This window comes from Paralichthys olivaceus, chromosome 19, assembly GCF_024713975.1.
Source record: "Paralichthys olivaceus isolate ysfri-2021 chromosome 19, ASM2471397v2, whole genome shotgun sequence".
Classification (NCBI taxonomy): Eukaryota; Metazoa; Chordata; class Actinopteri; order Pleuronectiformes; family Paralichthyidae; genus Paralichthys; species Paralichthys olivaceus.
The window spans coordinates 8267228-8293266 of NC_091111.1; the positions used below are offsets into that span (position 1 = coordinate 8267228).

General features: G+C 41.6%; 1 protein-coding gene across 2 annotated transcripts in view; it reads right to left on the reverse strand.

Moving 5' to 3' along the window:
• The window catches only part of LOC109632544 (MAM domain containing glycosylphosphatidylinositol anchor 2a), a 240666-nt gene that overhangs the window by 157210 nt on the left and 57417 nt on the right, over window positions 1-26039 (reverse strand). For both annotated transcript variants that reach the window (XM_020091880.2, XM_069514662.1), the window contains exons 2-3: window positions 22437-22733; window positions 6530-7603 (exon numbers count right to left, since the gene is read on the reverse strand). In XM_020091880.2, coding sequence (XP_019947439.1) covers window positions 6530-6602 — 73 coding nt within the window. In that variant the 5' untranslated portion in view covers window positions 6603-7603; window positions 22437-22733. The remainder of the gene's footprint in view (window positions 1-6529; window positions 7604-22436; window positions 22734-26039) is intronic.

Consider the following 26039-nt stretch of genomic DNA (forward strand, 5'->3'; position numbering starts at 1 on the left):
AAAGCATGAATGCTTCTTGTAAACAACCATTAGTTAGGAGGGAGGTGTGGTAAAACTAGAACCGTGAGCGTATTTGAGCATATCTGCGAGGCAGTTGTTATAAATTGTGGAGAAAACGTAAATCCGAAGCATGAAGCAGAGCTCTGACTCATGAGCAGATCATGTTTAAGCCTATGGGGCCTATTGTTTCAATTACCATTCTCATTATTGCACCAGATCCTTTACCTCCGAAACTTTATGTCACACTGAACACTACAGAATTCACACTTATCAAACGGGTGTTGATGCTATAATAAGGTATAAAAGATTTGTATTAAAAAGATTGTCACAATGTCTTCCAATTGGAGTTTTATTCCAAGGATCTATATCCGAGGTGGATTCCCATCTCAACTGGTCCCACTGGGCAGGGCCGGGTTCGGAAATAAGTTCTGAAATTATATATTCAGGTTTGGTCAAGTTGCCTTTGCTGTCAACTTTTACTAAAGGGTGGATAAATGAATTATATTTTCAAAGCATTGCGATGCGGAGAACTCTGCGTCGATGCAGAGACTGAACATAAGCGAGTCATGTATTCCACTAAATCTTTTTTTGTGACGTCCCACCGCTGCATATTTATAACCACTGCTGCTTCAGAATCAGGACAGATGCACATTAAAGTTTTGGTCTTCTTCTGTGTGTCAGAGTTTCCTGTGCAGAGCTTCTTCTGCAACTTCATTGTTGCAGAAGAAGCTATACCCGGTTTTCCAGGATCATAAATATGAATTCAGCAGGTTTTTATAAAGATCAGCTCAAAGTGTGAGTGATTATTAAAGAGCAGAGGAGCAGAATCTCTTTTTGACCAGCGGAGAAATGCGCCTCGATGCTGCCAAGGGGACCCCCTGATACAGTCAAGGCCAATTATTCAGCACAAGAAGTCCAAACTGACTGAATGTCAAATCAATGTGGCGCGTTATTTTTTTGAATTGAAAACCTGATTTTGTAAATTACAGCACACTTGCTATGATAGTAACAGTCAAAAATACTTTTTAAAGCACAAATCATGAGTCTAGTGAAGATGCACAACTCTAGTAGTCACACAGGGTTCAGGTTGGGCTCGTTGTTTTCTCAGGCTCGGTGGAGTTCGGACAGAAAATTGTAGCCCGAGCCGCACCCTAATCTGCATCCTTGATGAGTCATAGCTGCAACATTACCATTAACCCTTTTGGCTTTTTGAACCAAGACATTGTGGCTTTAATTTATTGGAGTTGGACAATGTGTCTGTCAAAATGAGGAAATTAACACTATTACAAGAAATTAAATCACTACAGATAAAAAGCTTGCTGCTGCACAAGCTATATTAGCAGGATCAAGGTTGACAGATCTAGTTCACTTCAGGCCTCCTCCACAGGTTAGAGGCCTAGACTTCATTAAAAGTAAAGAATTGCTTTTGACTCTAAATAAACCAGGGAACGAGGTTGGCCTTGACATGTACCAGAACAAGACTTAATGAATGAATGACTACAAGATCATTAGCAGCAGCTTTCTGTCCTCAGCACAGTACAGAGCAGGACAAGTAGCTCAGGGTTTGGGGATGTGGGCTTAACAGTTGAAGCAGCCAGCCAGGTTACAATAAGCCTCTTTGGTCCGCGGTGGGGATTTGGCCTTGAATGATCCAGAGGTAAATTGTGTTCCTGAACTCATCCAAATCCTCACAGTAGAAGGAGGAAAGTATTAGAGGTCTTCATGATGTGTGGAAAGTAGCCAAATTATACTTTTGCATAGTTTTGAACACAAATCATCAAGAAAAAATATTACACTTGGTGAACACTCGCACTGAAAACACATTCCATTTATCACAGCTGTGCATGGCTTCATCTGTGCTTTCAACAATGCATAAGAGAAAGGGAACAGGATGATTTATTTTCCCTGCAGAGGACCGTTGTTAAAAATCTCTGCAACTGTACAACCCCGAAGCTTACGGCTCGTTTTTCCATTCTGCTTACTGCCAAACTATACACAGCTGCATCTTCCAAAAAAGCCAAGGGGGGCAGAGAGAGGGCAAATCCGAGAGTGGCATCCTTCCAGCGGAGAGTGCCACCCTGCCACGTAGACACACACACACGGGCAACATGACCTCTTGGCATTACAGTTAAGCAGCAAGGCACAGAGATAAAATTAAAGGGACACATCACTGATTTTACACATAGGAGAAGCATGACACAGTCTGTGGTTGTATAACATCTTCTCTGGCTTGTGAAAGGCTTTTAAGGCAACATCCATACTACTGCAACATGCATATTACTGAATTCAACTGCACAACAGCTGTTAGCAAAGACAACAGGGTCAGCAACACTTGTAATTAATTATCTATGTTGTGTTCTACACTGGCACCCAAGACTGACGGCAGTTTTCTTCAGGAAGGGAGTCATGTGATAACAGCCTGATGAATCAGCGAAGGCTACGTTGTGACCAACAACACCCTACCAGCAAGTGTCTACATTTTTGTTTCCAAACATCTCCATTTCTATCCAGACAGCCTAAGTTTTCTGACTAAAACAGGTCCAGTGGAGCCAAACTTCTCTGTTAGCGTGAACGTGTTAGTGGCTCTACAACTCCAGAGTTGTGCGTTATCAAATGAAAGTGCAGTGGTATGGATGTAGCCATAAAGTCTGAGAAAAGAACCCTGATGATGTCATAGTGACATCATTGTGAGCTTGACCCAGGTAAGACTCTGGATCCCTCAGCCTCTGTTGACAAGTTTAACAGGTCCCCTGGCTTTTTCAACATGCACTGCTAAACTTTAATTTGTGAACATGATTAAAGTCTGGTTCCCAAAATCCAGCACAATAAAATACATCTGTGTCACCTTAATCGCATTGTATTAGAGAATTTAAGCAAAACTGTCAAAGATTATGCAGAGAATACTTAGCAGCATGCTTCAGACTTAAAGTTCAAACATTGTCTCTGCAGTGTGTGTTCAGTGTCAGTCTCAGAGGACTGGGTCCAAAGAGAACTGACATTCAGTATGATTAAATTGGTGCTATCTGAAGCCCCACCCAGGGGTACGTAGTAATCCCCAACGTGCACAACACGCTGTTCTACTCCAACGAATTACTTCTTCCGCCAAGCTGTATAGCTGTATATCCTCATTTGTCTCTGATTGAAGCACATACACTGTAGACGTCCGTTTGGGTGTTCCCCCGGGGATGAAAGAGGAAGAGGCAGAGGAGAGAGAGGTAGACAGGCAGGGAGATAGGGACCGAGAGTGAGAGGGAGGAGAAGAGATAGAGTTATCCATGGTCTCATTACGGTGGGAAATGTGAGGGTCCCGATCCAAGGGAATGATAAAGGACTCCGTGGAGGAGGCCTCTGAGAACCAACAAAGACGGCTTTAGTTTCACTGGCAGAATGCATTTGCATAGCTTAGAAGCCAAAGCGTCTGAACCGGGGCTCATGAAAAGAAACCCCAGCAATTGCTTGGACTTCAATGCAAACGAGTGGGAGCGAGAGAGGGAGAGAGTGAAGAGAGAGAGAGAGAAGTGGGGTGGGAGTAAAAGCAGTAGGAACTTTTTTCTTCTCTCTTCAGTAGCATAACACAAAATGAGATCAGGAACATCTGCACATCCCATGGAGGTTGTCGTCGACTGACTTTGATGCGAAGAGAACATACTGAGGGCGGTACATCTGCAGATAAAGTAACGAGCACAAACACATTTCAACACTATCATAAGACTCATGTTCAATTGTAGCTGTTTCATATTATTATTTAGTGCAGCATCATCACACATTCCATGTTACTTGAGAATATTTAGCTGGTTTGTGGGCACATCAGGGGACATTTCCAATCGCTATGATGGAGGAGCAGATATGGGACCATCAAAGCTCTGGAGAGCAACATAGGAGATGAGCACAGATCAGGATAAAGGAATAGTCTCCAGGAGAAGAGTGTGTGGTCAATGAAAGACATAGACTCAAAGGAAGGAAGGGAAAAGAAAGGAAAGGATGGAAGAGAGAAGGAGTGCAGCAGATATTGCACTTCAGAGGTGCTTCTCTTTTTCCCTCTGTGGCCTGGAGTCATGGAGGGATGACTAGCCTTCATCAATCCTCTTTAATGACTGTGGCAGCACCACTTAACGCACTAGTATGTGATTTCTTCATTACCGAATCATGATTCCACCATTTAGTCTGCAGCGACGATGTATACTGATGTTAGTGGATGAAAATAATCATAGAAAATCTCATTTTCGCAAACTCCCCCATTCATCTGCTGTTGGGTTAATATGGCAATCAGGGAGGCCAAATGATATATGATGCTTTTAGTGCGACAAACTATTTGTCTGGTGGTAGTCATTGTAATTATTGTCATGTTTTCTTATTTGAAAAATAAGAAAGTCGACCCTTGTATGGTCCTCCACTTTCAAAATACGGCTGTGGCTGTGCACTCAGGCCTTGCCCTCTATAAAACTCTAACACTTCCAAGTTACTTGGCACCATTATATGTTATCCTCTCGCAGAGTTCATTTATTCAGTCACGCACTCGCCGCCTTTCACCTGTGGTGCACAATACTCCATTTCACTGACCCACACCAGCTCCCTTCATGTGTCAAAACCTTCAGTGAGTAGAATGGGAGGTGACGCAGCATGCATGCTGATTTTTGCCACTATCAATAATAAATTTTGACTTCTGAACTTTGCCATTTTCATTCAGGCCAGCTCTCTGGAGAAATGCTGTATGCTTTAAACATGAGGTGCTCCTCACCATTTACAAGAATATGATGTAAGCTTGGAGTCCAAAACATCTATGTGCAGCAACTGTCTACAATTAGCCCTTTGCTGTTTTTGTAAAATAAAGCAGCAAAATGAAAGGAAATTACAAATAATGGAGAATTGGTTTAACAATGGTGATGGAAAGAATATAGAACTACACAATCACAAATGAGGACAGATTCACACTCAAACAATTCCATCTGATACATCCCAGCCTCTCTTCCTCTGCTGCTGCATTAAGCCCACAAAGCCACACATACTACTATAGCAACACCATGTTGAGAATTATGAGATATGATACATCCTAATGAGCCTGCGTCTTCATCTGCACGCACACACTGTAGCACGGAGCACTCCCTCACACCAAGAAATCAGCAGCTTTGATCTGACGTTCACGTGATGAGTTTTGATGGTAAGTGACGTGCCCATCTCTGAATATATGTTTGCCTGGGAGAGACAAAGATGAGGAAGATATGGAATTGAGTAGATGTGATGATTTCTTACGAAAGGCGATGCCCTGTGGCTTAACGCATAACATGGAGGAATTCACCAACTCCAAACAGCTCCTATACAGGCATAATCTTAGACTGCTGAATGAGTACTGAGTGGTTTGAAGATGAGGCTAAATTGATAAGTATATCAGCCACACATTAACAGATATGAAATGTCTCTGAAACAGGTGTTAGAACATGAGACTTGCAGTAATATGAATAACTGTGCACATATGTGAGCAATCATTGCCCTGACATGTGCTGTGTAATTCTTTAATTCACTTCCCCCCCTCTAGAGCAAATGGAAGGAAAGAATCCTGGTGCATCATTGGTCAGGTGCAGCACCACGACTGTTCCTGTCTGACTCACAGTTACCTTTTATTGCTACATCATGTCAGCACACACACTCGCACACACATCATGGGGACAAAAGATCTATGTAGTGCTTGGCAATGACCCATGACTTACAGCATCCCACATCCCTACTTGATCTCACATTGGCCCGGCACAATCTCTGCTTTGGTCAGAGCCACTGTCACTGCCGACAGGTCAGGTCTGTGTGCCTCAAGGTTTCCTCCCTGGTCCAATGTTAGTGCACATGAATCATTATTTCCTCACTGTGCTGCTGCTGCTGCTGGGAGGATGACAATTCATAGGAGACATCTGTGCCACTGGTTGCACAAGCAGACAGGGTAAGAGACGGAAATGTGTGTGTGTCTGTGTGTGTGTGTTCGTGTGTGTGTGTGAGAGAGAGAGGGAGTGACAGAGAGAGACTCAGACCGACCTAAGGAAGAGGTAGACAGATCAACCACATAAAATCACTCCTGACTCTGCCTACTAAACGTTACAGCACAGTGCCAGGCCAAGCCAACCATCCAAATAATAACTAACACATTACATGCATGCAGGTGAACGGTCTGAGGAGGCGACACGCTTCAAGACGGCTCTACCAGGTCCCAGTGCAGTAATCTATGAGCAAGCACTACTAAATTTAGCCAGCTCACCGACCATCCTGAGTGATGGATTGGATGATAAAAGGGGCTGTGCATGATTGGCTGCACACACGATTTGCTGTATAACCTCAGGGTTGCAGAAAACATTCGGAGCCCCTCACTCAAACGTGACTTTCAGACCTGGTTTGTCAACCTCACATGAGCTGATGCTGCATGATTTTTTTCCCAGTTTTATCACAGGACCTTGTGAATCTAAAGGCAATGAGGGGAGATTTATGTGCATCACTGTTTTTACAAGGTCATGATCACATTTTGGTGTCAGGAGAAGCACACACTCACCATACACTCCTTGGCATAGGATGCCCTCCACGATCAGCGCCAGCAGCCCCAAAACACAGATAATTAGATCCATCCTTTCTTTCACGTTAATCTCTGCATATCCAGCTCTCAATGGCAAGAAGTCCTCTCCGGGGAGGTGCAGCCTAAGTGAGGTGCATAGACGCGGCGCTGCTCTGGTCCTCACGTCGACTGACTGTGGCTGTGAAGGTATTTAAAGACTCAGGTGGGGATGGTTTGGATGTCCAGTACCATTAAGTCAAAAAGCGCAGCGCTGGCGGCACAGAGGCGCCGCCGGAGGATGCTGGGAAGGCGCTGCAGAAAGCCCGGCCTTATCTCAAACAGCGACCTCTCTTCGCCTCCAGGTGGATGCCCTCCTCCTCACAGGGGGGGACAGTGTGTGTCTCGTCTTTAGTGAAAACCCCCGGGGCGGATAACCGTGGGCGCACACAGACGCTGCTGACAACGGGCTGAGGGAGGCTCGGTACCCACGGACATTGCTTCTCTATTCCAGCTGTGGCCACGGCTCGCTCCGCGGATGCTGCTGCTGCTGCACTGACTGCACGCTGTCAAACGAAGCCATCAGCTGCAGCCTCACTCAAATTCTCACCGTTCCCATAATGTCCTGGTGGATAAAGTCGTCAAGCTGCTGTTGGCGATTCTTACCGCGGTGGAGGATCGTGCGCTCTCACAGTCCCATCACGACTGCACCGCCGACGCTGTGCGCTCAACTCATCTCTCCCGGCGGCAGCGACGAGGGGATGGTTCAGTCCGGTGAGCAGCGGCGGCGCACGGCTTCTCCTCCAAGCTCCTCGGAGGTGTCGTCTCGGCGTTGCGAGACCACTTGTTCTTTTTCCTGGTGGATTCACGCGACGGTGGGAGCAGGATGTTTCCCCGCCGCGGATGCAGTTAAGCAGCGCTCACGTTGCGCAATACGTGCTGACGGAGCCCGAGTGGCACCGCAAACGGTCTGTGGCTACGTCAAGAGGTGCGTGGCTCCCAGGCGCTCATCTGTATGGGAGAGGCTTCGCTCGGCGTCAGGAAAGGAGGCATGAGAGGCGCAGCTGCTGGAGGATGCTGGGAGAGAGAGAGAGAGAGAGGGAGAGAGAGCGAGAGAGAGACCATTGGAATCCAGGAGCTCCAGCTTTGACAGACCTCTGTAATCAACAGTGTGCGCTGCTGAATGTCCGGAGATTGTCCGGAGTGCAGTGCATGTCTGAAAGTAGCTTGTTTACTCTTAGGGCGTAATTCGGGGGGGGGGATTGAATCCCCAAAATTGCCTCTGATGCAGCGGACCCAGCAGTTTGAATGATGTGTGGCAGAGTTCAAATCTATGGTCAATTGAGAATCTCCAATCAACATAATCACGGATCTGCAAGTGTTTGGACTGTGGGAGGAAGCCAGAGAGAAAACAGCAACCAGAACATGCAAAATCCACAGAGAAATTTTGGATTCGAACCAGGATCAGGAGCTGACCACAGCACCACTGTGCTGCCGTCATCAAGACTAGAAAAGCACCATATAAATACAGACCATTGACCATTTTTTTGACCGTGCCATTTAACCCCCCCACCCATGTTTAACATGTAAGCCCTTGAGACAGGGAGGATGAGATGCAGTTCATCATTTAGCATTCATCTGCTACATCTAATTTCTCTGGCTTGAAACTGTGATCTCTCCGCGTGAGTCCGAGCACACACTGCTGCTGCCACAGGCCTTCATATTTTGTAAACTTTTTTGCAGTACATAACTTTAAAAGTTTTAAAGAGTAACAGCTAAGTGGTTCCAAAATAGGGTCCCAGTAGGCCCTCAGGGGTCCTGCTGGCAGTTCCAGGGGAGCTCCAGCAAAACGGGGGGGAAAAAATCCATTTCATTATATTCGCTTTTACAGAGTAGAAATATCTCAGTGAAAGAAACTGCAGTGAAGAGTTTTCTGACCAGTGGATTTACTCTCGCCATTGTCCTCCACGTACTTTAATGACTCATGGTCTTACAAAGCATTTCATTGTGAATACACTTAATTTTATTTCCCGTTGAAGTGTTGGGTTACAATATCAAACGCGAGCAGGATCTTAAGAAAAAATTAAAAGTTGAACTACAGTAGTTTCCTAGCAACACAATTTAACTTTATTTTACTTTTGGGACAAATGGGGATAAATGTCAGGAGCCACAGTTTGATCCATTGTCAAACAACCAACAAAGGCATGTGGCTATGTATCAGCACTCGATTAGGGTTCACTGTGAGTTATGGCGATTAATAATCATATTGTAATGCCTTTTTTATTCAGCTGCCAGCTGCCATCATTTAGAAGTTACACTAAAGCCAGATTGCTCACCAGATTTCAGCATCACATCATCCTATCAAAAATTTCAACATTACTTAAACAAGTAAATTGTGCTAAACAGTAAATGTTTCCTATAAAGCAAAGTAAAACTATTTAATCGGAGGCACAGGCTGTCCTTAAAGGGCTGCCTTTTGCAGGCAGCTGGGGATCAGCTTGGGAGGTGACTTAGTGAGCACCAAAGGGTGATTTGGCGCCCTCTACAGGGCTAAATTAAATGAATCCATTATCTTGCATTCATTGGAGTTATGTCAGATTATTGACCAGGCTATCATTTTGATTGCCCGTACTCACTGTTTAAAAAATAGATATAAAGATGACATCATGATTACTTTATCCGCCTCATTACATTTCCATCATCGTTATTCAGAAGAGCTGTCAATATATGATCCATAGATGAGGACCTCATGGTGAAATGGGGGAGTAAAATGAATTTAGTTTTTAATATTGGCCATTATAAATTAATTTTTTGGATCTAAATGATTAATCTTGTCCATCCATTTTATAGTGTCATTAGTGTGGCGTCCTTGGAGCAGAAGAGATCGCAACTGTAATTATTTAAAATGTCTCAGATCATATTTTCTACAAATAACTGGTCTTGTGAGGAATGGAGAGCTCTGTAATTCTGTCCTCTCCTTAATTCAGTACGGTTAACTACCTCTCGCTCTATATCTTTATCTCTTCCCTCCCAGTCTGTGAGAGGAGACATGCATCTGTTTGTGCAGGTGTTAGAAAAACGGTGCTTTCATTCCCAGATGACTAAATACAAACTTCCATTAAAGAAGTCATTTAATATTGAGTGTTGACTTGAATTTACTTTAAACAAATTGCTGGTGAGATACTTTTAGTTCCACGAGGTTCATGTATTCTTTCTTTCATTCAGTCCTGTTGTTTATGCATTCATCCATCCATTCATTATCTATACCACTTACACTTTGAGGGTATATGAGCCAATCCCAGCTGACATTGGGTGAGAGCATAGACTGAATATAAAACATGGACCGAATGAGCAAGATGGAAGTTTTTCATTGGGGCATGGTAGCTTCAATTCTGAATAGTGGGAAGAAGTGGAGACGTGTTGTTATATTGAGTTTATGGGCAAGAGCCAGGTCTCGAGCAAATCGCAGGGATGACATACAGAGGCAATTCACACTCTCAATTTAGATTCTCCATTTAACCTGTTGGACCATATGAGGAAGCCAGAGTACATGGAAACAAAACCAACACGTGCATATGTGGTTTTATTCTGATTTCAGATGCTTACGCTACACTACCACCACCACTCACCTGCTTTCCATTATATAAACTGCTTTCTCACATATTTGCTGTCAGACTGTCTTTGAGCCATGTGCCTTAGCTTTCCAGCACTCTGTTCTTAACTTGCCTATTTTGATCCGGATCATGTTTTGGACCTTGTCAGTGTTTTTTTTTCTTTTTTGGGGGGTGGATTTTGCCTCAGCCCGACCCTTTGTACTTTGTCTGCTAGGATTTTGTTTGGATTGTCTTTTTTGCAGTAAAGACTCTTTCTCTAAGAACCATGACAGCTGGTTGAAGCAATATAATTCATTTTAATTGCCAACCTCCCACAACTGCAATATTGATAGTTCTCAAGAAAAATTAATCAATATGCATATATATATTTATATATATATTTATAGAATTTAGAAGTAAAAGTTAATTGTTCTTTGAAAGGGTGTACTTTCATGACTATAATATTATTATATCAGTGGTATAAAATTGTTTTAAACATGATGACAATTTATCAGCATTTATCTTAATACAGTATTATAAATAGGCCTGCCTTGATATTTTCAATAATGCACCAAGTAAGATGTTTTCTTGCACAGTTTAAAGCTAAAGTTTTCTGAAAATTCATTTCATATTTAAGCAAAATTGGTATTGCACAATGAAATATATATATATATATATACAGAGTAGGAAGAAAGTACAGCAAAAGCCCCCTGCTGCTTAACATTTGTTTTTTTTAGTGTACCCAGAGATTGCATGGCCTTAAATGTAATTTAAAAGATACTCTGTCAGATTAGTCAAAGGGAGTATCGTTAGTTAAACACATTGGATAACTTGAATGTTGTTATACATTATTATTGCATGTAAAACTGACTGAATGTGGCATACACACAATTCTGCTGCCTAAAGTAGACTGAACCCAGAGGCCTGTTCGCCAAAGCATGTCTTGCTAAGCTGTCATACAATGAAGGTTATAAACTAGATAAGTCAACCCATGGCTACCAGAGCATGTTCACATAAAAGGAGCAATAATTTGCAGCATATGACCAATCACAACCATGGACATATCCACAGTCAGCAGAGCTGAATATTTGATCTAAAGAGAGCAAAGTGTAAAACAAGAAAAAAAAAAAAAGTTTTACATATAACCTAAGCTTTAAGCAACACTTGCAGCTCCCAAATGCAGGAAGTGTAGCTGGCAACTGCTGACTGTGTGAATCCGTAAGTCAATAAGCTTACTGCCCCATCATTAAACCATAAATACATTTGTGTATTCCACTAAATGAATGTGTTCTTGGATGTATTATTGCTTGTATGGCAATTTTAGCCTTATTCTTTTTGCTGTAACCCTGGTGGTGTCAAATGGATTTGTGAGCAAATGTATAGTATAAGTATGTACAAAAGCTTAATTCAAAGTGGTAAGTGGGCTTGCTTTCACATCCTATAAATACAACCGGCACAAGCTTTAGTGCTTCCATCAGTCTCTGTTGTAGGAGGATGTTGGTATACAAAAGCACAATGAAATGGCTTGATGCTTTACTACAGCAAATAGGAAAAAATGAAATAAAGAAGACATGAATAATGAGGGTCGCTCATCTACAGCATCTTTAGGGTGAAGCCAAAGGACACTCAACCCTCCTAAAAAAGACCCTCTCATAATCCGCACACCGCGCTCCTTAGGGTCTGCTCCAAGTGATGATGACATTTTCCAGAAGAGCTGATTGGTCAATAGGTGGTGGTTTTCTATGCATTTGTTAGTTAGTTAGCTGCTTTGCTGACAATGCTAAAAAGATTGTCCTGCTATCGACTAGTCAATTAGGCTAAGTAGATAGCTCATCGGGGAGAAGGCATTTAACCAAACTAAGCATTCAGATCAAGTACAACTGCTCCTGTAGTTAAAAATGCAGACAACTGTATTCTGATTACTGTTTTTTCGGAGACTATCTCCTCTCCTCTCTCTAAGGCATAGTGCAGCTGACTGTCGTGTTTGGCCAAGGTCAAAGGCTTCACTCCCCAGACACCACAGATATGAGACTGCCTAAGCAGGAAATACTGTCTCCAGAATTAGAAAAATACATTCAATTGTTCAGGAGCAAGCAGACCCATAGATTAATGATCAGTAGGTATTAAATTGTGACCAAAAGAAAGCAGACTTCAGAATATGAGGGGACATCATCCAAAGTTGTTGTATTGATGGATTCAGATTTTCTCCTTGGCCAAGCTTCAATAAATATTCCAGCATAAGACATTGAAGGGCTCCTGAACACATTCTTCACTGATGAGTTTCTCACTGACCAGCAGATTTTCCACAATAATTACCACATAATTTAAATTTTAACTAAATACGATTACTCTTATTTTGTTTCCCTACTTCTGCATCACCCCTCCAATATGGAGAGGAGAAGGAGGGAGCTAAGACTTAAACCCTCCATCTGCCTATTGTGAGTCTGCTCTGAGCCTTCTCCTTCCCTTGCGCAATTTAATGTAGCCTTTCACATTCAAGATGTCTAATGCTACTGCAGTGCACTGACATTAGAAGGAATGCAATTATGACGCCCATTGTGAGCACAGTCTACACGTAGCATCACGATGGCTTTTCATAAATATAATATGCCCTGAGCACTATTGTAGTTGAAGCCGAATGACATTTCATGAAATGTTTTCAGTCATAAAATGGATGAGGTGTTGGATATGGTATCAAACAGGACAATTTGGCATTTGGGGAAGCCTCTCTGGGCTTTGCATTCTTCTTCAAAGACCTAAATGACGTCAGAGAGGAGTGTGTGTTTGTGTGTTTGTCTAAATGAGTGTGTGAGAAAGAACATGATAGGGTTATGGCTTTGGTACTCTGACAATATTCGGCTCTGGTTGTCATCACACATGAGCAAATCTCAAATGGAAGAGCATGTATTTTTCCATCTCACTGCCTTAAAAGTCATCAGCCAGTGGCCACCTGTGGAAACTATTTCTTAAACTGCTGTAGCCCGGCGCCCATCCTGCAATGCTCACTTATGTCCACTCGATGTTGCTTCATTGAAATTGTCAGCATCACTCGGCGAACATGTCATTTGAAGTGAATGATTACTTTAAACTTTTGTCTGGCAAACAAGAGAACCTCGTTCAGCGCACCCTGAGGGAATAGGGAGACAGAAATGACATGGGCTTGAGCGTTTGGATTCAAAAGGCTTCTCTGAACAACCTGAAGCGTTATTAAGCATGCCATTGAAATCGGCAACATCCACAGCACAAGCACCCATGAGAATATGGGATGTACATTTTTGGCTGTCATTCAATATTTGCACTTGCCTGCCTTCCTGCCAACCCACCCCATAATATTCACTACATTATACATTCACGTGGCACACCCCAGCATCGCCCCGTGTTTCTGTGTTGACGAAGGTTTCAATTAGAAAATACAGTAGGTCACCTCCATGCTGCCAGGAAAATTTTAGAGGGGGCAGATGATTTAGTTTCTCCATGTTATGATTTGTTTATATTGAGGCAATGCCTTGCATGTAGCTGATCTGAGTCCCTCTGGAGAGAAAGGGACAGCCTGTAAAAGTACAGCCAACAAGAGCAGCCATGACTCGTGAGTTTTTCCAGAAATCACGTTCGACCACGGTATAAAAATGACACAACAGCCCCATCTTTGATTTGTACTTTGCCATCTACAAAGTAGAACCCAAAATACTTCAACACGCAGTTTTTCAGATGCTCTAGTGTCATGATTGTCCTCCATTTTTATAGCAAAACAACATAACATTACTAACTGACTTTATTTATAGGTCAAGAGGATATGTAATAAGTCAAGCTAACAGTGATCTTCCTCTACTGGATCAGAAGACAAACTACTTAAGATGGTATGATGCGCTTCCAGACAGTATATTCTGAATTCAACTGGGTCATTACAGGTCAAATACAAATGTTCCTCCCTACGTCTGAAAGAATGTACGAATTTCAAATAAAAAGTGACAGCCCTAAAAGATGCAGTCTTTATTTGGATAAGAACTTGATGGGTTGATGCACATGCTGCGTTGATCTTCTAAGAAGGAAACAAGTTCTTTTATGTATGGGATATCGACTGCATTTGTTCTTAATACTCTTTCATGCCCTTCCAGATGAAAAGAGCTGACTCCGTTTAGATTTCAGTGTTTTATTTTTCTGTTGAGGAAAGACTCATCCTCAGCACAGCCTTTTTGAACTTGGTTTAGTCTATAGGATCTCAAGCTGAGAGGCAAGCCTGAGCCCAACTATAAAAACAAAAGGCAGTTCCGACAGGCATGTGTGTTTCCATTCTACAAATGTTCCCTCAGACACCCCCCGATTTCCCTGGGTAGTGGCGCTCTGACACACTCGGTATTCACGGCGGCAGGAAGCCTGTCGGCAGTATTTACACACATAACTGGGGTGAAAAGAGATAGATTTCACAATGAGGTGCAGCGGTTCATGGCAGCTGGTATAAAGATGCCGTCAGAATACAGAAACTGTGGGCCTTTGTCATGGTCCCCAGTGAGATATCAGGGCTGGTCTCAGAGGTTGACTTGTCAATGAATTCACTGAAGTGGTGTAATGTTAGTTTCGCATTACGAGCCTGATAAAATTCACCCAAAACTGTGTGAGAAGTGCAAAGCTCAGCTTAAACAAGTTTGTAAATCACAAAATATTTGCTCATAAGAGGACAATGGACTTTTTATGACACCCTTAAAAAGGACTGATTAAAATCCTCACCAATCACTTTATTCATCTGTCTATACTGTGATTAAGAAAACCTTTTATGTCTCCCTTACTGCAGCTATCCATTTTAACACAGGAGAACTTCCTATTGGCCTATTGATCAGCTGTGCTCCCAAGTGATTTGGCCCAACTCATCAGATTGATTCTGTCTCGGCTGTTTTGGTGAGACAGCAGAGAGTTAACATGGCATGCTACATAAGCTGTATGGACCTACTATACAAATTAAAGGACCCACTACCTGACTTCATAAACAGACAACTCAGATTTATTACATCTTCATTTTAAAGAAAACACAAAAATGAGTCTGAAGATGATCAAAACACTGCAGAAGATTTTCTTGATATTAATGTCACAGCAGTAATGTATCACTAAAATCTGCTCTGTTCTATTTTTAATTAACATGTTCCCCTCTTCCTATTTAGCCATTATTAGCAATATATTAACACAAAATGTTGGGTAAAAGGTGATGTGAGAAATTGTTGAGCTTTAAGGTTTAGACTAATTTGACAATGCAGATAATTCTACAAAATTATAAAAGGACAATAAAAGTTTGGAGTATAAAATAACAAACTAAAAAATAATTGAATAATGAAAATAAAGGGAATTATAGATAGCTTAGCTGGATGATTCTTTTTGGAGAAAGGACAAGATGCTGAATATCCCTTGTATTTGAAGTTCTTCCACTCGAGTTAAGTTGCCAATCGCCTGTAGACGTTAGCAGATGTCAGTGACCACCAGCGAAATGGATAAGGGAAAGAGTTCAAGCCAATAGATCAATAAATAATGGGAACACAGATCAATTGAGACCTTCCACTGTTGTTTCTCATAAATGTCAGAAAGATTAGATGCTGCTCTCTTCATGCAGATCATTCCAAGGAATATTCAAAGCCTGTCAGTCTGTCAGCTGATCCACAGTTTGTTGCTATCTGTCTTTTAGCTGTCATGCATCAAGTTGTTAAAATTAGACTGACGTTTGGACCAGTGTCTGGTCTGCAGTGTAATTCAAAGGGTCAGTAATCTTTCCCAAGGATTGCATAACATTGTCCTCCCTTTGGCAGGTAATAACGAGTAAAGCTTTGTCTTGTTGCTGAGCAAACAAAGATCTGAATCTTCCAATGCAATCAGAATTACATAAATTATAAATTAAGATTGACTGCTAATTGTATTTATTACATGAGCAAGGGAAAGCGATCATGAATAAATCAAAAAATTAAATTGTGTTCATATAGTCCATATTCCCAAGCGACAATTTGTCTCAATGGGCTTGCCCTTAACCCTCAACCCTCAACAAGAATAAGGAAAAACTACCAAAAAATCACAGGGGAAAAAAAACATCGAAACCTCAGAGAGAGTCACAAGTGAGGGATCCCTCTCCCAGGACGGACAAATGTGCAATAGATGCCGCATGTAGCTGAACACTGGATTAGCACCACATTTAGCACAAATTGGAAATGACATTAAAAGAGGCTCGGCTCATCTTGTGGCCTTAGAGGTTGTTCACTTGCCATGGAGAGTAAAGTATAGTGTAATATGAATTATTGTTGTATAATATGTCACTGCAATTGTGACTTATTATAAATACTAATCAATAATATGAGATTTCATAGAAATACAGCTGTGTTAAATAATATTGGCATTAATTCACTGATGCTCCAGAGGTAAACACATATACAGAAATGTACAGAAACAAATTATGTACAGATTATAGGTGTAAATATTTTATACTAACAATAAGATAGATAGATAGATAGAGTACTTTATTCATCCCCGGAGGGAAATTAAGGAAAAATAAGTATCTTTTTGTAATGGGGAGAATTATCAGTACCTGAGCAGGTTTGTTTCCTGAATGGCAGCAGTAAAGCACAGCCGTGTGTGTTTTCAGCACAGTCCTTATCACAAATACCATGATCTAAGAGAGTACAATCAGGTTTCCAATTTAAAAACCCTTCAAATGCATAGTAAATGTGATTCACGGTTTAGTATGCAGCACAACTTGGCTCAGTGTCTGAGAATGTAATTATCTCTCTGTAAAGAAGGTAAAGTGAAGCCCATGTTAGCCTTCGTGTCCTTGGCTGTACTGGGGCAGGAAAAGAAATCTCCAGAACAGATCTCATTCTGGGTACATTCATTACACCACACACTGCACTCGACAGACAGTAAATTACATTACTAACTCCACTTGAAATCACAGCTAAAGAGTGACACAGAGGAAATCCTCATTCAAAAGTTAACTTTGGTTGTTGGTTTTTATCTTGGCAACTTCGCATCAGCACTAAATGACACACCCAATCTCTACCAGAAATGCTATTACTAATCACGGTGTGTACATGTGAGTATAACAGATTTGTATAATTGGGTGTTTCATGTGAAAGATGCCATTACAGCGTTATTATTTTCTTTATCTGCCGCTGATCCTACGTGTGATTCTGCGTAAAAGCCTCATAGTGGAACAGAGCTCTTTGTGAAACCACAGAGGGGCCAGGGGCAATAGTAGAAAGCAATGAAGTATGGGTAAAGTGGTGTGTGTGAATGAAATACAAATGTCACTCCATTCAGCAGGACAGTATGCCATAGATACACAGTGAAATGAAAAAGGGCCACAATCACTTTAAGCTGAGTTGCGAGCAAACAAATTAATTATTTATGAACAATGAATATTGCATATTGCTCTCAAAATTGTTGTTGCCTCTCCTTCATAAGCCAGCAGATTTGATTTACATGGCTGGATATTCACTTCCATGGAAGCTGAATTCTAATCACTTTTTCTGCGTTGGCTCCATGCAGCAGAAAAAAACATCCAGTTGATTTTTGTGACACAAAGTGATAAAAAATTCATCATGTATGTATTTATTTTTTAATATATGCAAGATTGTGTGCATTTTTTAGCATGAAACATGAACACGGTCCCTCCATAGGACACTGAAAGAAAAAAGTTTTTACCTTGAACTCAGTCAAGTTTATGATTCTATCATCTGTGGCCAATAAACAATGTTGTGCCCCTTATTTTCACCCAACATTGCCTTCTGATGTGCCCACTTTAAAAAGCAATCGAGTGGTCAAACAAAGCTTGAAACAGCCACTGTGTAACCATTGGCTTTTCTATTTTGCACTGTGGTTCAGATGTAGGGTAATAATGACTCTGCCATCTGCTCACCTGCTTCTCTTCAAATTGTCTTCTGGTTTAAAATAAATGCGTTCTTTCAGAGCGCTCATTGCTGTTTATTACTGGGGCTCGTTCACTGTGGCTCCAAGCAGCCGCACCGATTTTGAAAATATGAAGTTTTGAGAAGCTGATTTCATTTTCTGTCGCGTTTCAGGGTCACAGGGGGCAGCAGTCTATCCCAGTGTGCATCACCATGGTAACACTCTTGATCTGGTAGATTCCAGGGAAATCACAATCACTGATCTTGTGGCGTATGGCGTTAATGTCTCTAAACATTGCTGAGTATCTTTTAACGTTTTTTGAACACCACGAGAAATCATTCTGAAACCATAATTAGAAGCAGAGTTACGATTTGCTCGGATTACAAACTCCTCACATCAAAATATTTTCAGTTATCCCGTAGACGTAAATAGCAGATGCCTTCAACCATGTGTTGGCTGACACACTTGTTAAAGTTGCTCCGATGAAAAAAAATTTTTAAATTCCCACGTTACAGTGACGACTTGGGTGTACTACGATGTTTGTGCATTCAAGTCTTGCAGAAAGAACTTGGAGGAAAAACCAAGCTACAGTGGAACACAGAGATTATTTGCCACATATGATAAAATGTGAGAGACAGATGCATTTTTCTTCAATCGTTGGGGAATAATGGAAACTCTAGAGTCCTGTTGTCAACTATTGATACACTTTTTATATCAGGTTCCATTTCACTCTAATCGTCTTTGGCTTGGAGGCGTGAGGAGTTTGCTGCCGTGCTTTTTTTAAGACAGAGTTGTCTCGATTCTTTCAGGCATTTGGGCTTTTAAATGTTTTACCAGAAATTGTCCTTTGTGAGATTTTGTTCATGAACGTATATGACAACTTCTCTCCCTTTATTATAAAGATAATTAACACTTCCCTGGAAATTTACTTTATCTAATAGACTGTGGTAGTTATTTGATATGAATCATTTCCCAACAAGAAAAAAAATGTGGGGGATCCAACCACATTACTGAAATGATTCAGCTCCTCTGATGCTTGCCCAGCTGGCCCAGAAAATGAAACAAAACGGGGAAACTGCTTTTAGCTTCTATGACCCACAACCGTGGAATATCCCATCCAGTTCTACTAGCCACGCAAGGTCTATTTCCATTTTTAAGAATCGACTAAAGATCAACTTATTTAGGCAAAAACTTTATTTATTTTATTTTCCTTTTCTAATTAAATTTTACTCTTTTTAATTATTTTATATTGAATCTTTTTCCTTGTATTTTTTTATGTTTTTATTCTATTGTGTTTTATTATGTAATGCTGTGTTGTAAAGTGATTTGACTTCCATTTTATTTGGAGATTTGATTAAATACGGCATTCAGCCCAAGCAGGTCACCATTCATTCAGTCGCAGTCCTAACACATATAGACATCCACATTAACACCTACAGGCAATTTAGAGTTTCCACTTGACTTGGTCTGATTCTGTCTGGACTGTAGAAAGGCACCGAAAATCAGAAGAAGCCCACACAGACACATGGTCCTTATGTATACTCGTAACAAAGACTGCAGGTTATTGATGATCTGATACTGATTATCACATCTATCATTTTATTCTATTTTGAGGGTGAACAAACAAACATGAGTTAGCTATTCTTCCGAATTGTCCCGACTGGTTTATTTGTTTCCTCCTGATTCATCTAGCTGTGTAGCTAAGAGCTCAGAAATACTAGTTTCCGAATTATTGAAGAGAGGTTGTTCTGACCACCTGATGATTTCAAGTACGATATTAACTCCTTGTTTTTTTATACATGTAAGCTACTCGGTTGAGATGAAGCGTGATACTCAAGCATCGTCTCGTAGCTTGCCGGCGCCTCTTTCAAAATAAGGTTTCTCACTGAAGTGCAATGAATCGTGGGACACGTTGGTCTGAGAAATATCTTACCATTTCTCGGAGATGGAAGCACTCATCTGTCGAATGCATTTGAAGGAGTCTTGCAAACATGACAGCCTAGTCACGCTGCTTCGATGCAATTCAAATGCAGCCTCTGAAGGATGCATCACCTGAATTGAGACACAGCTGTAGACTGATTATAAAGACGGACGACAAGGTAAAAGGTTTATAACCTATACTGGAGCCAGCTACCAGGGGGGCTATAAGGTGCTTTGGCTTCAATTGAAGGGAACCATCATGTCGTCCATGTTTATATACAGTCAGTGGCTTGTATCTTTAAAATGTCATTACGCAAAGCAAATGAATATTAAAAACATGTAATCTGCTGTATTCCTTTTCTACCTATCTGAACTAAAAGACTGATTTGAGGATCAATCTGAACGGATTCACACTAACATATTTTGCCCATCTGGACTTCACATCAAACTTTGCTGCAGGGTGTGACAGCAGCAGCCAAAACATATCCAGGAAGACGGGGCCTTGGGGAACGATCTCTTTGCAGTGCGTCATGAAAGTTTAGAATTGAGCTACTGCTGACTTTATGGCAGCGGATGGATATGCATTTGACCAGACTCTCGTTTTTCAGCTACATGAAAAGCTTTGCTGTCTGTGGAGTTTGACTGTAAAGTCAGTGGTTGGAGAAAACCTTTGTTCATTGCACATGCTGTCATCATAAATGTTGCAACGCTCAGCAGCATAGTGATGCTGCCTGTCAAAGCCTTGTTTCATCAATTTCAGTTTAAGTAAGTTCAAATAAGGAAGAATAATAATATATTACCACACAGATATCAACACATGTACCAGATATTAATAATAAATAATAATGACATGTATATATTCTTTCCTGCTTTTATCTGAGTGTCTGCTGTTGGTGATTCAAGTTCTATTTTACTCAACCTTCAGTTAAGTGTGCTTTTGGGGGAGTGATATGAGCTGACTTTGACGTGCTCTGCCAACATTTAAAATATTCATGATGTTGCAAGCTCCTCAGTAACAGAGAACAAGTTTAGGGAGGTTGTCGAAATCTCATCAAACAGCATCATCTCTTAGACCTCGTCTGAAAAATCTCAATCTTCACCCAAAGCAGCGCCTGGGATGTGATCTGCTCTTAGCACATAGCCGGTAAAAAAGGAAGTCATATTTAATGCAGAAACAAACTCTGCTCAGTCGGTGTGTGTTCCCGGTATTCCGTGTCTATTTCTCATTACTGGGTAAAAGCAACTGAGATATAATTTCCATGATAATTCAGGTTCATAGACGTAGGTGTTAGCGGTAGCTAAATTCTCACTTCCCCGTAGAATTTCCAAGCTCCCGAATTTCATAAATCCTCCTGTGGAGCTCATTATGAAATTAGATTTTTTTTTTAATTCTCAGATGCTCATGCAAATTGCATCCGAAGATAAAGCTATCATTGTTTTGCACATCTTGTGTCTGCGCCACACGCCACATGGATGTTGGAAGTACATTAACTGAACTTGTGGGCGGATCGGGGAGGATAGAAGACTACAATCACCCGTCTTTTCTCCATAAACAAACAGTTAGTTCCTATCACCATTCATCACATTTTCAAGCTGTCATTTAATTGCTGGGCAGTCATCCAATGCTGCGGACTTATATGCTGTAAATACATGTGAAACGAGAACAGACACGGTTGGCTGCAGAGTGCAGGGGACATAAATGCAAAAAAGGTGTGAGCATATTTGGCAGCCTGTTCTATAACCTGCTGTGACAATTCAATAACTGATTACTTTGATTGTTTGATACCTTTTGACCAGAGTATTGCTAATCACACGGTGCTACACCTCTTAAAAACAAGACAGAAATAGCTAAACAGAGGCTTTAAATAGAAATGAATAGCAGTGCAACATGGTATTATGATGCATGTGGGTAACGTGTAATCACTTCCATATTTCTTCATATAAACATACTGTGCTCGTGTCTGAGCAGATACATGAGATTGTTTGTGAGCGTATTCTCTAGCACGAGCTCGTTCTCTGGCACATCTGTGTCAGTGGGGTCAGGGGTGTTGGGTGTCCTGGGTATGTGTGTCAACATGATGAGTTTATCTCTGGAGAGCACAGCCAAGCAGAACTGTGGATTCGGCGAGGGGCCTCATTATGGAGTGACGGAGGGTTCAATGTGCTGCCCTCAGCACTGCTGACCAAACACTTCTAATGGGACATGCAGGTGCCAAAAGAACATGTGAAAACACAAGGAGTGCTGCTTATTAATAAATAATCACATCATTTCCCCCTCTCTTCCTCTCTGGCTGATTAAAGGCTGCTCGGGCTGAGCTTCATTAAAGAGCAGAAGTAGCATTACTCTCAGTATTGGAGGCTGGCCGCATCAATAGCTGGGTGCTTCAAGGTTTCGCTGATTGTTCAGTTGTTAACATAAATGATTCTCTGAGCAGTGTGGGGCTAGAGACGCTCAGGGATGTGAGTGCGCCCCTAGATGAGCGAATGGGTAAAGGAGGGGGTGTGCAATGAATTAAACTCACCGCCTGCATACAAATCGGAGAGCCAGCGACAAGCGACAGAGAGGCCGACGACAGATTTAACATCTCAGTGAGCATGTGAGGATGGTGCAAACTGGCAGCTCCAACCTTTTCTCTCCCCCTCTATGCACCGTCTTCACTCAACCAGCCTCCCCTGGATGATGATGGTTGTGGTGGAGCTGTGGCGGCGGTGGGCCAGCTGGCATCTCATTGGAAGGACAGGTTGGGAGGTTAGCCAGCATGGGACTGTTAGAGGCCTGTCAGGGCTGCAGAGGAGCCGGGGCACTGCTCAGCAGGATGCTTGAACAGGAAACACACAGCAGATTTATATCAATGCACAGTGCATACAAGAATCTTTAGAGATTACATTATATTTCCTATCCCAGAACCCTCCACTATACCACACCTTCACTTTTAAGACAAAATGGTTAATCAGGTCAGAATTTATATTGAGGGGAAATTATGACGTGAATTGCTGCGATTACAGTAGAGTCACAGTACACTTTTTTTTGGCTAAATAGATTTAAAAGATTTCTGCTTTGGGAAACTGTTCCCTCAACATTCATTAGTCAGAGGTCATATAGATGAGAGAGCATAACACTGAGGAAGCTAGCAAACTAGTTGTGTTGCACCATCCAGATTCGTATAACTAATGCTAAAGGAAGGTTTATCATCGGCATCCTATGGTAACAAGTCTTCCTATCTAGAATATTTCATTATCACAGCAAGTAATTATAGGTGGGGATCTTTTTTTCGATGCATCGCGATTCGGACGTGGACGACTCTGCATCGATGCAGAGACAGAACATAATCGATTCATGTTTTCCGCTGCTTTCATTTTTCAGCGATGTCTCGCCACTGCATAATTATAACCACAACTGCTTCGGTATCAGGACAGACACACATTAAATATCCAGCTCTCTTTTACCGAGTCAGAGTTTCCTTTCTGAGTGTCCTCCCTCCATTCCCCTGCTGACATGCACTCACTTTGCACTTTAACAATAAACACAGACACTAATCACACGTTATTAGGACCTGAACAGTGCTGATGTTTATTTTGTTTGTTGATTTGCTTTAGAGTTTATAAGGTACGTATTTAAACATGAGGACACAGTGTGCACGTAATTCAACAGCTACACACATCATGAAAAAGGGGAAGAGTCAGGACATCAGGGTTAAAGTGACCAGGGCGATCCGGATTCATGATCAGTCATCATCGATTAATAACTCAAAACAACACACACACACACGAAGTATTTGACAGATTAAATTCTAAACCTGACGACTGTTTTAGATGAAAACTCAAAATTTCTGCTCCATGAAGTAACTTCATGCAGTGGACCAACTCTAGCAGCTCTGCTGTGTCTCTCCCTTTCATCTTTCATCAGACACAGATAAATACACAAATTGATGGCACAAGATAATTTTTTCATTAAATTTGTGATATTTTGTTCGAGAACTAACACTAGCTTTTGTCGAATTTCAATTAATCTCACAATATGTGAAAATTCAAAAGATCTTTTCATCATTTTTTTCCCCATTTTTTATTGTTCACACATTGACACAGTTGTCCTCCCATCCCTCTCTAAAATATACTGTGTTGTCAGTCTGCTTCTGTCTGCCTACATCCCTGTCTGTCAGCCTGTCTCTCTGCTCATTAACAGGCTTGTGTGTAGTGAGGCTCAGCGGACATTACATGCGCCATCTATCTGCCAGATGTTATTGCTTACACGGTGGCGATTTCATAAGGTGCTGTGACAATTTCATTAACTTGCTGGAAATCAGACTCTTTCGCAGTCAAGGAGGAAACGGAGGAGCGAAGGGGGTTCGGAATTTGATACGCCATTACATTAGCAGGATGGGGGAGGAATACATCACTGAGGAATTACAGGGCACAATAGAAACAGCAGAGCGATTCTCTTCTATTTTAATGAGAAATGCTCAGCTCATGCCACCTACAGTCCTGGACTGTAGGTAAGTGAAAATGAGCAAGAATCACACGCTGAATTGTAACCGACAAGAACCTCGATCCGTCAGCAATGTGGCTGAGGCTCCTATCTGCCCAAAACAGTATGGATTCAAATTTGCAAATTGTGATACGTCGGATGATATCAGTCACATCCCATCTGTAACTGTAGGGCTTGGAGTGGAGAAAAAATTGCATAGCTTCCGCTGGAGCTTCACAGTCACACGGTGAATGGAGCTTCATTGAAAGCAGAAGACGAGGGGTGATAACCCTCCCTCATCACATTAGTCACATATCGATCTTGACCCTCTGCTGGGTAAAGGTGAACACGCAAGACATAATCCTGTTAGCAGCTCTTTCTCAAACCACTCGCCTGTATGGAGAGGCATCTACGATAAGCATTTCTTTGTGCTTACATCTAAGGTTTCCCTGGAGGAGCTGCTGTCACTCAGCTTGGATCTAAATTTACAATATGCTGTTTTATTCTGAAGATCACAAGCATAAAAATAAGTTGTCTCTTTATCTTATCCATACATAACTTCTCACACACACACACACACACACACAGAGATCTATACACACTAGAGTTACTAGTCAGTGCTTATGCACACATGCATATATAAATGTACATAAAGAGAATTCCCGACAGCAGTGTGTGATTGCTAAAACAGATGAAGAGATAAAGGGGACACATCAAAAAGCACAACGCTTGTACTCAGTGGCCACTGATGCATAATTCATAACTGATCAAATCTGACAAGTTGTTATCTTCCTGTTTGGGTTTTGTTGTGGAACAATGCTGCGTCTTTCACAGCTGCATTGTCTCTGACTGTTGCAAGAGTGCGAGTCTAATTTCCATTTTTGCAGTTGGGTTACATTAGCATACATTTCTCTATGCGGTAGTGTGTGTGTGGGGGGGGGTCCTCATCAGATAGGATTAAAGAAGGGTGTCCACTGGAGCAGAACAGATTTTGGAAGAGACAGGCAGAGAGAGTGAGAGAGGGATAGAAGAGGTGTGCAGAGGGATGGAAAGGAAGGGACAGGGAAATAGCTGGACCATGAAACATGAGGCTTTGACCTAGCACATGAGTCCTCTGCGGTACATCTGAACCGTTATTAGATGGTGTTCGAGCCTCTTAGTAAAAGTCATATCTGTTCAGCTTTGATTTTTCTTTACTCTTAACATTGCTACCACAAAACATTCATTATCCCACACAGGGTCACCTCATCACAATGGTTCATAACAGACCTTGAAGCTGAAAGTGCCCAGGAGGTGAGTTGCTACTCACGTAATTTAACTTCATAGTTGCTCTTAGAACAATGTCGTCCTGCCCTTGTGAGGTACATTAGCAAAATTGATGGCTTTGCTTGCTCCAACTTAGAAACCTGGATAGACCATTTTAGTTACACTTAAACAATGAGAATATATTGCCAGACAAGGATGCATCGTCATGGAAATGTAGTGTACAGTGGCTGATAGATGAGTTTCCACACTGCAGATGACTGACCAGGATGCTTGTAGACACAGGTTTGAATCAGGGGCCTCAAGATGAATAGCTTCAAATTTAAAGGATAATTCTGTTTTTTCGAGTACATTATTTCCCTAGTTCCTGTCAACATGCTTGTTCAATTTCTTTCCA